At 39.6% G+C, this 14,647-nt stretch overlaps 1 protein-coding gene across 2 annotated transcripts in view; it reads left to right on the top strand.

The window, feature by feature from the left end:
• ralbp1 (ralA binding protein 1) overlaps positions 1 to 14,133 on the top strand; it is a 68,975-nt gene extending 54,842 nt beyond the window's left edge. For both annotated transcript variants that reach the window (XM_043687766.1, XM_043687765.1), the window contains exons 5-10: positions 3,551 to 3,712; positions 5,930 to 6,061; positions 7,758 to 7,868; positions 10,781 to 10,902; positions 11,789 to 11,915; positions 13,203 to 14,133. In XM_043687766.1, coding sequence (XP_043543701.1) covers positions 3,551 to 3,712; positions 5,930 to 6,061; positions 7,758 to 7,868; positions 10,781 to 10,902; positions 11,789 to 11,915; positions 13,203 to 13,472 — 924 coding nt within the window. In that variant the 3' untranslated portion in view covers positions 13,473 to 14,133. The remainder of the gene's footprint in view (positions 1 to 3,550; positions 3,713 to 5,929; positions 6,062 to 7,757; positions 7,869 to 10,780; positions 10,903 to 11,788; positions 11,916 to 13,202) is intronic.
• The last annotated feature ends 514 nt before the right edge of the window (positions 14,134 to 14,647 follow it).

Here is a 14,647-nt window from a genome sequence, read left to right as displayed (position 1 = left end):
ACCATACCAGTCAACATCCTGGTAAACCTCCTCTGCACCCGTTCCAGTGCCTCCACATCCTTTCTATAGTATGGCGACCAAAACTGCACACAATACTCCAGATGCGGCCGCACCAGAGTCTTATACAACTGCAACATGATCTCAGGACTCCGGAACTCAATTCATCTACCAATAAAAGCCAGTACGCCATATGCCTTCTTCACCGCACTATTTACCTGGGTGGCAACTTTCAAAGATTCCATGAGCTGCAGTGGATCAGGAAAGTGGCTCACCACCACCTTCTCACGGGTATTTAGGAATGGACCACAAATATCGGCATAGCCATCCTGTAAATGAACTTTCAAAAAGTGCCAGGAGTTAATTGTCAACGAGCAAGGTACTTAATGTTCTGTTTGCTCGCCACACGTTTCCTGTGTAAGTTTGGAAGCTAGCCCTGTTCCTGTGGTGATCTTTTGGTGCAGCATGCTGAAACGGAACCAAAGGTCACTGACAGAGTCTTGAAAGCTCTCTTTGGGGGTGATGTAAGAAACTAATTGTGGATGTGTAGGGCAAGATAAGGTTAGAGCCAGTTGGTCAGTGTGTGTAGATTGAACAATGGTGGAAAGTTGTTGAAGAAGAATGGTGTCATCCCATCCCACACAGTGTTGCAGAGAGTTTGAGAAGATGTGAAATAATAATGCACTATGGTAATATCATAGATAATAATAGACACAACTTATGTAAATACCAGTTTAGGTTTTGTCCACAGGAGAGAAACCAAATTGGGAGGATTCCAATTGTGAAATAGGGACAGAGCAAGGAGGCATAATGTCTTTGACCTCAAGAGGAAGAGGAAGTTTGCCATGCAGAAGTAAGTGGCGAATGTAGATTGCTGCCAAACACAGTCAAAGCTATCCTGAATTTTTAAAATTTTGTCTTTTACTGTGCTCACCAGACTGAAATTAGTGTCATGATTTATATTCCTGTGAACGATCGTGGTGTATTATTCCTTCCTGTCTTGTTCACGGGATACAGAGAACAATACTGTCCTCCATAGAGAGTTCGGGTTGAGTTTCATAGCAAAGAAATTATAGAGAACAGTCAGAACTGAACTAGGTGGGGATGTGGAGAGAGCAGGAGTGGCAGGGACAGAAGGGGAATCAATGGTAGAGATAACTGCACTCATTACTTCCATAAAGAGAATTCTGAGGTTTTTGCACTTAGTGTGAGGTGAAGGTGAGGCAAGAGATTTGAGGAAGTGGGTATTTATGCACTATGAATTGTTGGTTGAGTAATGTTGGAGTAAATGAGGCAAAGTCAAAATTCAGGGGAGTTTTGACTGTGTTTAGCATCAATCAATTTATGTTCCTTACCTACTTCTGTCTGTCAAACATCCTTTTCCTCTTGAGGTCAGAGACGTTCTTCCCAGTTCTATCTATCCCAGCTATTATCTATGATATTACGTAGCCCATTATTATTCCACATCCTCTTCAAATTCTGTTCAATATTGTGTTATGGGATGATCCTGATTTATAAAAGCATAATTTTTCAGATGTGGGAAGTTCGAAAGGAATTTAGAAAATGCTGGAAATGCTCAAGTCAGACAAAATCTATGGAGAGAAATGGTTTCCGGTCAATGACTATTTTATAGTGGGAGAGAATTAGTGATCTGACTGTTCTCAACCAGGTACAAAGGCAAGAAAAGAGGTCTATACCAGGGTGAAGTCCAGGAGAGATGAGATTTATAAAAGGACATTGGTGCAAGGCATAAGTAATGGACAAATGAAGATTCAATAGATGGGTGTAGATGAGGCATAAATGTCAATGTCTAAACCATCTGAAAAAATGCGAGCCACTTGTTTCACATTGCTAAGCCAAATCCTACTGATCGACATAAAAGTGATTGGTAGCATAGCCAGATTTTTTTTTTTCTGGGGTGGTGGTTGATGGGAGAGAAGCAAGAAAACCTGTGAATGACATTTGTTCGTAATATATTGATTCCATAATTTAACTAAAAGTCAACCTTGCTGGCTGAAGTAGGGCACAGTCTAAGCTTCTAATATTGTGAGGGTGTTGGTGCTGGGTCACAATTGGAGCAGATTTTATCAATGCTGGCACAATCTTTTTTTCTCTTCTCTCCTCTCCTCTCCCCCTCACTCTAGAAATATCGATTCTTGGAGTAGATAAATGCCTGTAATTCAAAGGATTAACTGCAGGGCCCAGATTTACCAAAACACTAATTACTGATAGATTTCACACTACACTACAATACACTCTGGCAGTTTAGGAAGGTTGATCACCTCTACCTTTTCAAGGAGCATTGCCAACAACATCCACATTCCATTTACAAAGATATAAATCATTGTGCACGAGGATGTCACACGTCTGTCTGTTGACATGTAAAAGCAAACTACTGTACTACAGTTGCTGGAAATCTGCATCAAAAGCAGAAAGTTCCAAAAATATCTTAAGCATTTTTGATGAAATGATAAATACCTAAAACAATAATTCTGTTTCTGTATCCGCAGGTGCTGCGAGACCTGCTGGATACGTCCTAATATTTTCTGATCATAAATTGAGATTTTTGAATGAGTTGAGGTACCCTTTAAGTTTGCACGATGCTGTTTAGTTTTTTGAAGGATTATGGAGAGAACCGACCCAGGTTTGGCACCTTGCCACAGTTTGCAGCATTTTAGGGTGGATTCAATCCTGTGATGCCAGTACAGAGTTTCTCCTGACAGATGATGCATATGTTCAATATATCCTTGGCATACCTTGGTAGAACAATGTCCATTATCAAGATATGCAATGTCCTCTGTTTTGAATGTAGGACTTATGTAATTTATAGAATCATGGAATCCCTACAGTGTAAAAGCAGGCCATTCAGTTCATCGAGTCCACATTGACCCTCCAAAGAACATCTCACCCAGAACCCATCCTCCCCCCACCCCCACCATATCCCTGTAGCTCTCCATCTCCCATGGCTAATCCTCCTCACCTGCACTAAGGGCAATTTAGCATGGCCAATCCACCTCACCTGTCATAGAAGACAGTACTCATTTGAAGCAAAACTGCTTCAGAATAAAGTATGAGAATAATTACTGACATGCATTCTACACAATACCTTAGTGTTTTTCCATTTTAAGTAACACCGTAATGTAATTTGCGAGATGCTGTCATTATGGTCTGGAGCTGTAAATTTGGACGTTTTCCTTCTGAGCACTGGTGTTGGAATTGGGTACTGAGGATTTCTGGAAAAAAAAGGTAGAAAATGCTGCAGAAAATCAAAGTTTCAAAGAAATATAATTGGACTTAAAATGTTAACTCTATTTCTCTCTTCATAGGTGCTACCGAGTTTCTCCAGCATTTTTTATGGGTTTTTTTCCAGCTTTCTAGTATCTGCAGTATTTTGCTTTTACTGAGAATTTCTAGTGTTTATGGAAATATAAGGCAACTGTGAGACTGCACCTTCACCAGGGGCATGTTAGGCAATGTTTGGTCCGAATTTGAGTGTTCATCTTATCACAGGCATGTTTCGAACATGTACTAATTCTTGTCCTTTCTTTTGTAGATCAGCAATCGTGTGTTATACCTGTTTTTCACTCATGTTAAAGAGCTGTTTGGAGAAATCGAGCTGAAACCAGTCGTAAAGCCTCTTCGTTGGTCAAATGTGGCAACAATGCCAGCCTTACCTGAGACACAAGAGAGCATCAAGGAGGAAATTCGCCGGCAGGTATGTCTAACAGTATCTGAACTGAAAGAAAACAGTAGTTGCATGATCATTTTACATCACTGTTCCTCTTTTATTTTACGCATTGGACACATGCTTAATTCTCTGTGCAGTTTCTTTGGATATCTCACTTTGTTTGAAAGACTGTCAGCTGAAATACTATAGCTAGATTAGATGGATTACTTACAGTGTGGAAACAGGCCCTTCAGCCCAACAAGTCCACACCGACCTGCTGAAGAGCAACCCACCCAGACCCATTCCCCTACATTTATCCCTTCACCTAACACTAGGACAATTTAGCATGGCTAATTCACCTAACCTGCACATTTTTGGACTGTGGGAGGAAACCGGAGCACCCGGAGGAAACCCACGCAGACACGGGGAGAATGTGCAAACTCCACACAGACAGTTGCCTGAGGCGGGAATTGAACCAGGGTCTCTGGCACTGTGAGGCAGCAGTGCTAACCACTGTGCCACCGTGCCGCCCACTTGATTGGTTGGTTTAAAAAAAAAACCACTGGCATATTGTAAAGCAAAGATTTTAAGCCCATTCAGTGCATCTGTGGATAAATGCACGGGTTATTGCTGCACTGACCATTGCAAACCAGAAAGCTCTCAGATTTGATTCAAGCCTGTGCTGATTTAGCAGGTGGCAGATGCAATACAGTAAAGGTTGCTGAAATGTGCTTCAACATTTTTGTATTAAGGAAAAAGTTGGTGATTTTTTTCAATATCCAGTGATTTTTTTTAAAAATTCACTTATGGGACGTGGGCATCACTGGCTGTGCAGTATTTATTGTCTGTCCTTGGTTTCCCTTGGCTACCTCTATGTCCAGAAGAGCAAGGTTGGCAGAGACATAGGAACACTACAATCTAAAGTTACCTTCCAAGCTACACATCATTCTGAGCTGGAACACTATTGCTGTTCCTTCACTGTTGGAATCAAACTCCTGGCACTCCCTTCCTTACAAAACTGTGGGTTGGCCCTGAGGGGGTTCAAGAAGGCAGCTCCTGACACCTTCACCAGGGAAATTAGGGGTCAATAAATACTGGCCTCATCAGTTTCTGACATCCAATGAATGAATAACTAAAAATAAAACCAAAAAGTCCAATAAGTAGTTGCAAAATGTAGTGTTTGGCCTGAAAGAATGGTGGGTATTTTTTCAGTTGTGATTTTCAAAAGGCAATTGCATCATCACCTTTTCTGAGTGGTGGTGAGGGGCAGTGAAGGTTCATGAAAGACAGGAAAAGAGTTCTGGATAGAAGAATGGGATTGGACTTGAAGTAGTTAAAATGACAGTAAAGAGCTGTCATGGCCTCGATGGGTCAAATGGTTGTGTCCGAGACAGTATCTGAATTTGTAGATGTTGATAGTTAAAACAAATGCATGTGAATTTTCCAATGTGACTTAAGTATTTTCAGCTTTGAAATATTTCCACTTCTAATCAATATTCAGTCCTGACAAGAATATTAAAGAGACAATGAAATAATAGGCAGTGTTTTACAACAAGAAGCAGATTTGCCTATGCTTTCCTGACATTGACAATGTTATGTGTACTATGGATGTGCTAAGCAAGTGTTTATTGTCACTTGAATTTGGAAAAGCATAATGGGGTGCATTTTTATGTGAGTTCAGTGGTTTTTAATTCTCTTTTTCTGTTTCTTTTCGTATTACTTTTTCCATTATACTTACCTTTTTAAAGATTGCATGCAAGACGAATACAGATTGAGTTAATGGAGGCAGAACTATTCCATAACGCTCACAACCAAGGTGCATTACACCAGTATGAAAGCACAAAATGGGGCTGCCAGCCAAATCTCCAATTACTGTATTCCAGTAAAGAGGCACAGACCTAGGGAAATCCATTCTCACAAGAGAAGGGTAACTTGGGGAAAGGAGTAAGGAAGTGAATCCTTAAGGAAGATGTCTTCTAAAAATTAACTGATTTAATCAAAACTTTCTAGTGGTGTGTCTTGCTGGTGTACTGATGTTCTGCATCATGTTGGATATGAATATTGCGTAATAAGTCATCAATTTTTAGGTAGCCTGATCTAGTAAAAGTTTTTTTTATTTCTTTAGACTTTCTTCACATCAGGTCGAAGGCCTGATTATTCCCTTTGTAATGTACTCGCATTTCTTAGAGGTTGGTTCTATGTGACATTATCGCAGGTACTGGAACCAGAATAAGATTCTCCTAAGCTTTTATTCTGCTCCTCCAGGAATTTCTGTTGAATTGCTTGCACAGAGACCTACAAGCTGGCATCAAAGACTTATCCAAAGAGGAGAGACTGTGGGAGGTGCAGCGAATTTTAACAGCACTAAAACGTAAACTGCGTGAAGCAAAAAGGCAGGTTAGTTTGAGCGGAACATCTTTTTCTTTGAGGCTCGTGTGTTGTAATATGTTACAGTAAATCGAAAATTTCCAGGCTTGATTTTTCCAAGACACAATGAATGTTTAGATTAATGTTTCTAATAAAATTTGCACTTGTATTATGGTGCTGATATGAATGAATCTTGGCAATGTGATTTAGGAATTATTTGCTTTTGTCCCATCCCCAGCCTTCCTCCTCCTCCCACCCCTCTCTGGCGCACTCACACTCTCTGGGCCTCCCCTCAACCCCTTTCCCTTTCTCCATAACTTAGTTCTTCATTTAAATTTCAAGATTACTTATTCTATTGTTCCAGATACTACTTGATGTTTGCTATCTTATTTTAAATTCATTGTCAAAGCTGAATATTAATTTAATAATTCTGCAATGTTCCTATACATTAATCTGTTTTTAATGCACTCATTTCTACCTTTGCCTGTATTTTCTTGATGTACTTCTGAAAACCTTTATGATGCTGTCTACAAGTTTCATCTGCCCTCTTTGCTTGGTCTTATTTTGTTGCTTTCAATTCTCATTTAGACCATGATTCTTTTGTTTTCATCTCAGCATTCTTTTACTTTTTATAATTACTCCTGTAGATAATGCTTCCAAGAAAATATCCTTCGGATATGTTCCACGATTGTCTATAAATTTGCCAGTTATCTCTTGCATCCTTCCTTTTGACAGGTTATTCTTCTTAAATGTTTCCTTTTCCCCTCCACCAACACTTCTCTCCCTGCCCTGGTCCTCCAAAGCTATAATATTGCAATCATCTTACAGTCAGTATCCCAAAGAGATCCCAGAGCTGCTACCATATCCTTAATAGAATAGATTTTTCGTATTTTCCACCATCATTTCTTGACCTATTCAGCCACTTGATGGGTTCAAATGTAGATTAGAGAAATTAGGTGTTGTATGACTCTTAAATAGCAACCGAAACAAAGTTTGTTTTTCTCAAGTGTATGCAACTACTCACCTTTTTCAACAGCACATTTCAAACTGAATCACTATCACTTAGAAGAGCAAGGGTAGCAGATACAAGGGAGTCCCATCACCTGCAAGTTCCCCTCTAAGCTACTTGCCATCCTGACTTAGAGGTACAGTCTCCATTAGCTGTTACTGTGTCAAAATACACTTCTAACAGCACCGTACAGCACATGGACCTCAACAGGTCAAGAAGGTAGCTCACTACCACCTTCTCTAGAACAATAAATATTGGCCCAGTCAGCAATGCCACATCCTGTGAATGAATGTTAAAAAAAAAGTTCAGCAAGACTGAAGGTATAGGCTTAAATTGAATGCTGCTTGTAGTTTAGCCACTGTCTCCCGTCTGTTTTGCTGGTTGTTTATCTGGGAATGTGGGAGGGTGAGTCTGGAAGTTTAAATGAGTGCTTTCCACTGAGGTGCATAAATGTGTTGCCCTGTTAGATTTTGATGCTTGTGTCCAAGTTGCATTCTGAATGCAAAAGTTCTTACTCTGTCTTCTCCCGTTATTGAATTGAACTGTAATTTGTTTTGAATAAATGGGCAACGATCTCTCATTTGCTTGAAAGGGTTAAATGCTTGTAATTGAAGAGTACCTTTGAGAATCAAATAAGCAAGAGAATGTCATGACTTACCAGAATCTAAACCCACTGCATATCATTGACTTTGTCAAGTTGCATTTATCCACTTTCAGGAATGTGAAACTAAGATTGCCCAGGAAATTGCAAGCCTTTCCAAGGAGGATGTTTCTAAAGAAGAAATGAATGAAAATGAAGAAGAAGTTATCAATATTCTTCTAGCTCAGGTCTGTTCAATATCAGAATTATGTTTTTAATTTAATGCTGCGTTCAGAAATTATTTTCAAATCATTTTTATTTCACTAAATTAAGCCATTTAGAACATAGACTAATACAGCATAGTAAGGCCCTTTGGCCCTCAATATTGTGCCTTCCTTTTATCCCACTCTAAAATCAAACTAACCTGCATATACCCTTCATTGTACTGTCTTCCATGTGCCTATCCAAGAGTCGCTTAACTGTCCCTAATGTATCTGACTTTACTACCACCGCTGGCAGTGCATTCTATGCACCCACCCCTCCCTGAGTAATGAACTTACCTCTGACATCTCCCTTAAACCTTCCTCCAATCATCTTAAAATTATGCCCCTCGTGATAGCCATTTCTTGCCCTGGGAATAAATCTCTGTCTATCCACTCTTCAATGCCTCTTGGGCACCTGTATCAAGTCACCTCTCATCCTTCTTCACTGTAATGAGAAAAGCCTAGCTCCTTCAACCTTTCTTCATAAGACATGCCCTCCAATCTAGGCAGCGTTTTGGCAAATCCACTCTGCACCCTCTCTAAAGCTTCCACATCATTCCTATAATGAGGCGACCAGAATTGAACACAGTTATTCCAAGTGTCATCTAACCAGGACTCTATAGAGCTGCAGCACAACCTTGTGGCTCTTAAACTCAGTTCCCCTGCTAATGAAAGCTAACACACCGTATGCCTCCTTAAAAACTCTTATCAACTTGGGTGGCGACTTTGAGGGATCTATGGACATGGACCCCAAGATCCCTCTGTTTCTCTACATTGCCAAGAATCCTGCCTTTAACCCTGTATTCTGTACTCAAATTTGACTTTCCAAAATTAATCACTTCACACTATCTGCCACTTATCAGCCCAGTTCTGCCTCCTTTCAATGTACCGTTGCAACCTACAACAGCCCTCCACACTATCCACCATTCCACCAACCTTCGTGTCATCGGCAAACATACTAACCCACCCTTGCACTTCCTCATTCAAGTCATTTATAAAAATCACACAGAGCAGAGGTCCCACAACCGATTCCTGCAGACCACCAGTAGTCACCAAGCTCCAGGCTGAATACTTTCACATGAACAATTTAGATTAGATTCCCTACAGTATGGAAACAGGCCCTTCAGCCCAACAAGTCCACACCGACCCTCCGAAGAGTAACCCACCCCGAAGCTATATTTACCCTTGCCTAATGCACCTAACACTACGGCCAATTTAGCATGGCCAATTCACCTAACTTGCACATCTTTGGATTGTGGGAGGAAACCCATGCAGAGAAGGGGAGAATGTGCAAACCCCACACAGACAGTTGCCCGACGGTGGAATCGAACCCGGGTCCCTGGTGCTGTGAGGCAGCAGTGCTAACCACTGAGCCACCGTGCCACCCATTTACTTCACATTTAAATGTGGCACATACAGCATAATAAAAAAGAACTAAATCTTTGTTATAGTTCATCTGCACTGAAAATATATATTCTTCTCGTTCTCCAAAAAGGTACTGTTCCATGCCAACACTGCCAAAGAACAGAAACATGGCCTATTAAAATATTATTTAATCTGGATAATAAAGCACAAGGTGGACAGTTAAAAATCTTTTACAAAATTGCCATTTGGAGAATCATGGGTTAATAAAAGGAAGCCATTATAGATTTGTTTAAGGCATAATGTGCCTAACCAACTTGCTTTGAGTTTTTTTGAGTAAATAACACGGAGGACTGACGAAAGTAGCGTGTCTGATTTGCATGTAGAGTTTTAAAAGATGTTTGATAAAGTGCCATGGTAACAGAAATATTAATAAAACTTAAGCCTGTGGATTTAAAGATGCAATTACAGTGTGGGGAATAGTTATAGGACAGAAAGTAGAAAGTATCGGTGAAAGATAATTAATTGGACTGGAGAAAGGAATTAATTGGTGTTTTCCAGGGGTCAGTACTCGGATGCTTGCTATTTACCTTAGATTAATGGCCTGTACCTGGTTGTGGGATATAATTTCAAAGTTTACAGATGATGCAAGACTTGGGAATGTAATAAATAGAAAGGAGAATAGAAATAGACTCCAGAGAGCCACAGACTGGTGAACTGGGCAAACACATGGCAAATGAAATATGAGAAATAGAAAGTGAAGTATTTTAGAATAAAAATGCATATATTATCAAGTATAATTTTAAAGAGGATACAGGAACAGAGATCTGGGTGTTCCTATGTACAAATCTTTGAAGGTGATGAGGCTGATTGAAAAACATTTGGCATTTTTGGCTTACTATAAATCAATCAGTTCAACATCTCTTCGAATCCATAATTTGGGATGATATTAATAGGTGGTTTGAAATTCATCAGTCAATCACAGCTGTACAGATTTATTAAAGGCGAGTTCTTTAACATACCTTCAAAATAACCATTTTGGCTATATGGTGAGGGTGGTAGATGAAATTTAATGTGGATAACTGAAATAATAGTTTGAGATGGGGAATTGGAAATATGCATTTGATGGAAAAACACAAGCATGTGGGTGAACAGGAAACCATTTATTAAGTAAAGGTCATTAAAAGACCATGAAGCTGAAATAGTTCAGCTGCCTATGCAGCTGAGCTTTGCCTCGATTTTCTGTTTTTATTTCAGATTTTCAGCATCTGAAGTGCTATTTATACGAAATACTGGAGAATTCCACAGGGCCTATAGAATTATGTTTCTCCATAGTGTATTGCCTTGAACAGATTTCACTTTACTAAGTCACTTTATTATAGTTCCATTTTTTTGACCATTGAAGCACTCAGGCTACTTCACCAGTGTAGTACATGACATTTCAAGGCACTTATGAACATGCCATTTTGCCCAGTCACTGTTTAGCCAAGTGTCAGGAATTGCTTTAGTTCTTACATGGAAAAGTTGTTTTAAAGGAAAATGAGATCCTGACAGAGCAGGAGGAACTGCTGGCCATGGAACAGTATTTACGGCGGCAAATTGCATCCGAGAAAGAGGAAATTGAACGCCTTCGAGCTGAGATTGCAGAAATTCAGAGGTGAGTAACATGCTATTGAAAAGCGTGCCTGGTACAGTAAATATCAAATTGGTTAAATTTGGTATGCTTGCAGGGGAGTCCAAAATTCAATGATGTATTTTTAAAGGAAAGGTTTAAAAGAAACCTTTTAATACAGGGGGTGGTGCATCTATGGAATGAACTGCCAGAGGAAGTGATCAATGCAAGTACAGTTAATACATTTAAAAGACAGTGGATAAGTACATGAATAGGAAAGTTTGGAGGGATATGCGTGAAGCTCAGTCAAGTGGGACTAGTTTGGGAGTATGGTTGGTGTGATGAGTTGGACCAAAAGGACTGTTTCCATGCTGTATGACTCTATGATTCCACATGGATATTGGCCAGATGTAGGAAAAGTGTATGAGATAGGCTGAAAGGCCTGTTTTCATGCTGTATGACTAAATTATTTTGAAATGAAATGGGCCAATTTCCTTGTTGACAGGAATGTGGATATGAGCTTGGACTGGATTGCTGGGCTGGGCATAGCAAACATTTGTAGATGGTCTTAACCTTTCTCTCCATTGTAATCTTAACTTCAGATTTTGAATTACAGTAATAATTCCAATAGTAAATACGCAGTGACGGCATTTCAACAAAGAGCTAACATTGGATGCTGTCACTAAATGAACCAAAAATCAAGAAAAGCAGAATGGTTACAGACACATTTCAAAGTGGCTGAGGATATCAGTTCAGAGAATGTGAAGACCAAATCTGCCTTGACAGTTGTCAGCAGAAGAAGCTGACATGCAATGGGAAACATAAAAATTAAACACGTTAAAAATATCACTTACCATCTGCAAAGATACTTTAAGTGTGGCTCCCTTCTGTGGAAAGATTTAAAATGAGGTTTCTCCTGCTTGCTTTTTAGTCGGCAGCAACAGCACGGCCGGAGCGAAACAGAGGAATATTCCTCGGAGAGTGAGAGCGAGAGTGAGGATGAAGAAGAGCTACAGCTCATCCTGGAAGACCTACAGCGTCAAAATGAAGAGCTGGAGGTAGCTTTAATTAATACTTCAAAAGGACAACTTGGCTAGTGAATGGTGCTACATAAATTCTTGCAATTAGACACATTATGTACTTTTGTTTACAGTTGGTGTGCCAAGTATTTGTAGTCCTCCTTTAATCATTGGTATTTTGTATGTTTGTTTTTCATTTCAGCCACTAAAGGGAACATTGGAGTGATTATAGCCAGGAGGAATCACTCAGTGTGGCTAGTACCTAACACTGCAGTCATTCTAGTCTGCATTCACATTAATTGTGGCCTTGTAGATTCATCATCATTAAATAGTTTAGGCTTTAATAAGGGGTTGCTGTTCAACTCCTGAATGTGGTCAAGTACAGGAATTCCTAGATAGGTAACAAGCCTAAACACTCCATTAACCCCTTGCAGTTGTAAGTTGTTAAGAATGGTAGCCAAGTCGAAGTCACACACAGCTTTATCCACACAGGCACTCTGTATTTTCACGAGCTCACACCAACAGAAGAAGCATCAAGAACAGTTGGGCACATACATTCGGTCCACACTGGCTGCCGCACGTGCGGCTGTTCCTGACACCCTTCTCGTCAGCAGCAAGCAGCTCCAATGGCATTGATGTCACTGTAGCACATAGAAAAATATAACTTAGCAGCAATAATTCATATTAGTTCCCAGGGATATCAGCCCCAATGAGGTTTTGAGCACTCCTTCCTTGAGCTTTATGCAGGGAGCTGTCGCACAGCCCAGGCAATGCAACTCTAGTTTCACCATTTCAAGTCCCACTTTGGGTAATACATTTTTTATTAAATACTCTTGTTAAAATGCTTTCTCTTAATAGTTTCATGAAAATGTGCTCTTAACCGAAATATTACAATTTATTCTTCTCATTGGAAGATGAGGAAGCTAATTTACTGAAATGTTTTTGTTACATTTTCACCATCACTGAATCATCAGATCATGTTATACAGAGGGAACAATTAGGAAACATATGTGTGCTAGCAATGAGCACTTGCAATTGGTTAAGAATTGCATCGACCTAAAAATGGGTAATTTGAACTTCGTTGTTAGTCTGCATTAAGTCAACTTGTCTGTTTAAATATATGCACCTAGTGCTCTGATATGGTAAGTAGGCCCGTGTATGTGCAGGAAGTCCTTCCCCTTTACATTTCTTTTTGCAATTGGATTTATTTTTTCATCGGTAGTTACAATCTGCAATGTTTTCTTGGTTCACAAGAAAACTCTATAGGTTGAATTCCATAACTTATGGCCCAGGCAGTTTAATATTCACTGTTTCTTTTTGTGTCAGGTGAAGAACAACCACCTGAACCAAGCAATCCACGATGAACGAGAGGCCATTATCGAACTGCGAGTGCAGCTTCGACTGTTACAGATGCAAAGACTGAAACGAGAGAATCAGACTCAGGAAGATGCAGAGGAACTTGGGGAGAATGCCACTAGTGCTCAGCAGCATAGGGACGTTGTGGGCGATGCAAGAGTTGCACAAGAGCAGCCCAAATCTGTGAAGGAAACATTGAAACCTTCTCCAAGCAAAGATCGTAAAGAGACCTCGATTTGAAGAGTTCTGCATGACTTGTTGCATTGCAGCTGCACTTAAAACTCTGACCAGAAAGCTGTACAAGCAGTGAACTGTAACAATTCTTGTATTCCTTTTCTACAGTTCATTTTTGGTGAATGAAAGTTACAATATCCCCAAGTATAAAGTTAAAACCCATGAGGTGAAATGGTGTTGGTAAGCACATAGAAGGCAAATCTTTTGAGTTTTTTTAAAAAATGGAGATGGGGGTTTTTGTTTTGTTACAGAGAACTGTGAAATGTCTCCAGGCCACTCTTTTGTTTTGTAATTATGCATGTGGAAAGTACTTTATTTTAAATGGAAATTTCCCTATTAAAAGAAATCTATATTTCTAGCTGAGGATCAGTCAGTGCCAGGAATGTTCAGGATAGAGGCCTTTAAGTAAACACAAATAATAAATACAGATGAGTGATTTAACTAAATTGTCACCAGTGAGCAAAGTTGATAAATGTTACGTGGCTGTCAGTAACCTGTCTTTTTTATTTTATAAGCTCAGTATTTATCATTAATTCAAATGATTGGAGGATATTATATAGATTTCACAGTAATACTGACCTGATTGTGTCCTGGACTTCTGATAACTCCTGCTTTTGTACAGTTGTTTGCACTGATCCATAATTTAAAATAAAAACAACAAAATGCCTGGATGTGCACCTACATGTGTTGAGAATATTCCAGAGTGACTTGAGGCTTTTGTGAAGCGTCGTTCAACTCTGGATTGCAAAGAGAGTTTTTTTAATTAATGCAAATAATCTCAGCTGAATAATTCAAGTGCCATTACGTTGAAAATTATTGTCACAAGAGGCTGCCTGGTGCAAATGTCCTGACGACTTAACCTTTCATCATCATTTAGCTAGTCATAGTCTATGTGCTAATGAACTCTGGGAGTCTGCCTTCAAAAAAGTAGATTCTGTATGTAATCATTATCTTCTGAATAAAATACCTTTTTCATAATTTGTTCTCCACACACTATGGATATTGATCTCAAGTCAGTTAATTCAAGCAAGTCTCAACCAGAATGGAAAGCAGGAATCCGGGCTATTTTCCCTGGAGGGTTGATGAATGAGGGGTGACCTTATAGAAGTTCATAAAATCATGAGGGGCATAGATACGGTGAATAGTCATAGTCTTTTCCCCATGCTGAGGAGTCCAAAACT

Source organism: Chiloscyllium plagiosum, chromosome 4, assembly GCF_004010195.1.
Source record: "Chiloscyllium plagiosum isolate BGI_BamShark_2017 chromosome 4, ASM401019v2, whole genome shotgun sequence".
NCBI classification, from domain to species: Eukaryota; Metazoa; Chordata; class Chondrichthyes; order Orectolobiformes; family Hemiscylliidae; genus Chiloscyllium; species Chiloscyllium plagiosum.
The sequence above is the reverse complement of the archived record's forward strand: the minus strand, read 5'-3'. Positions and strand labels throughout refer to the sequence as shown.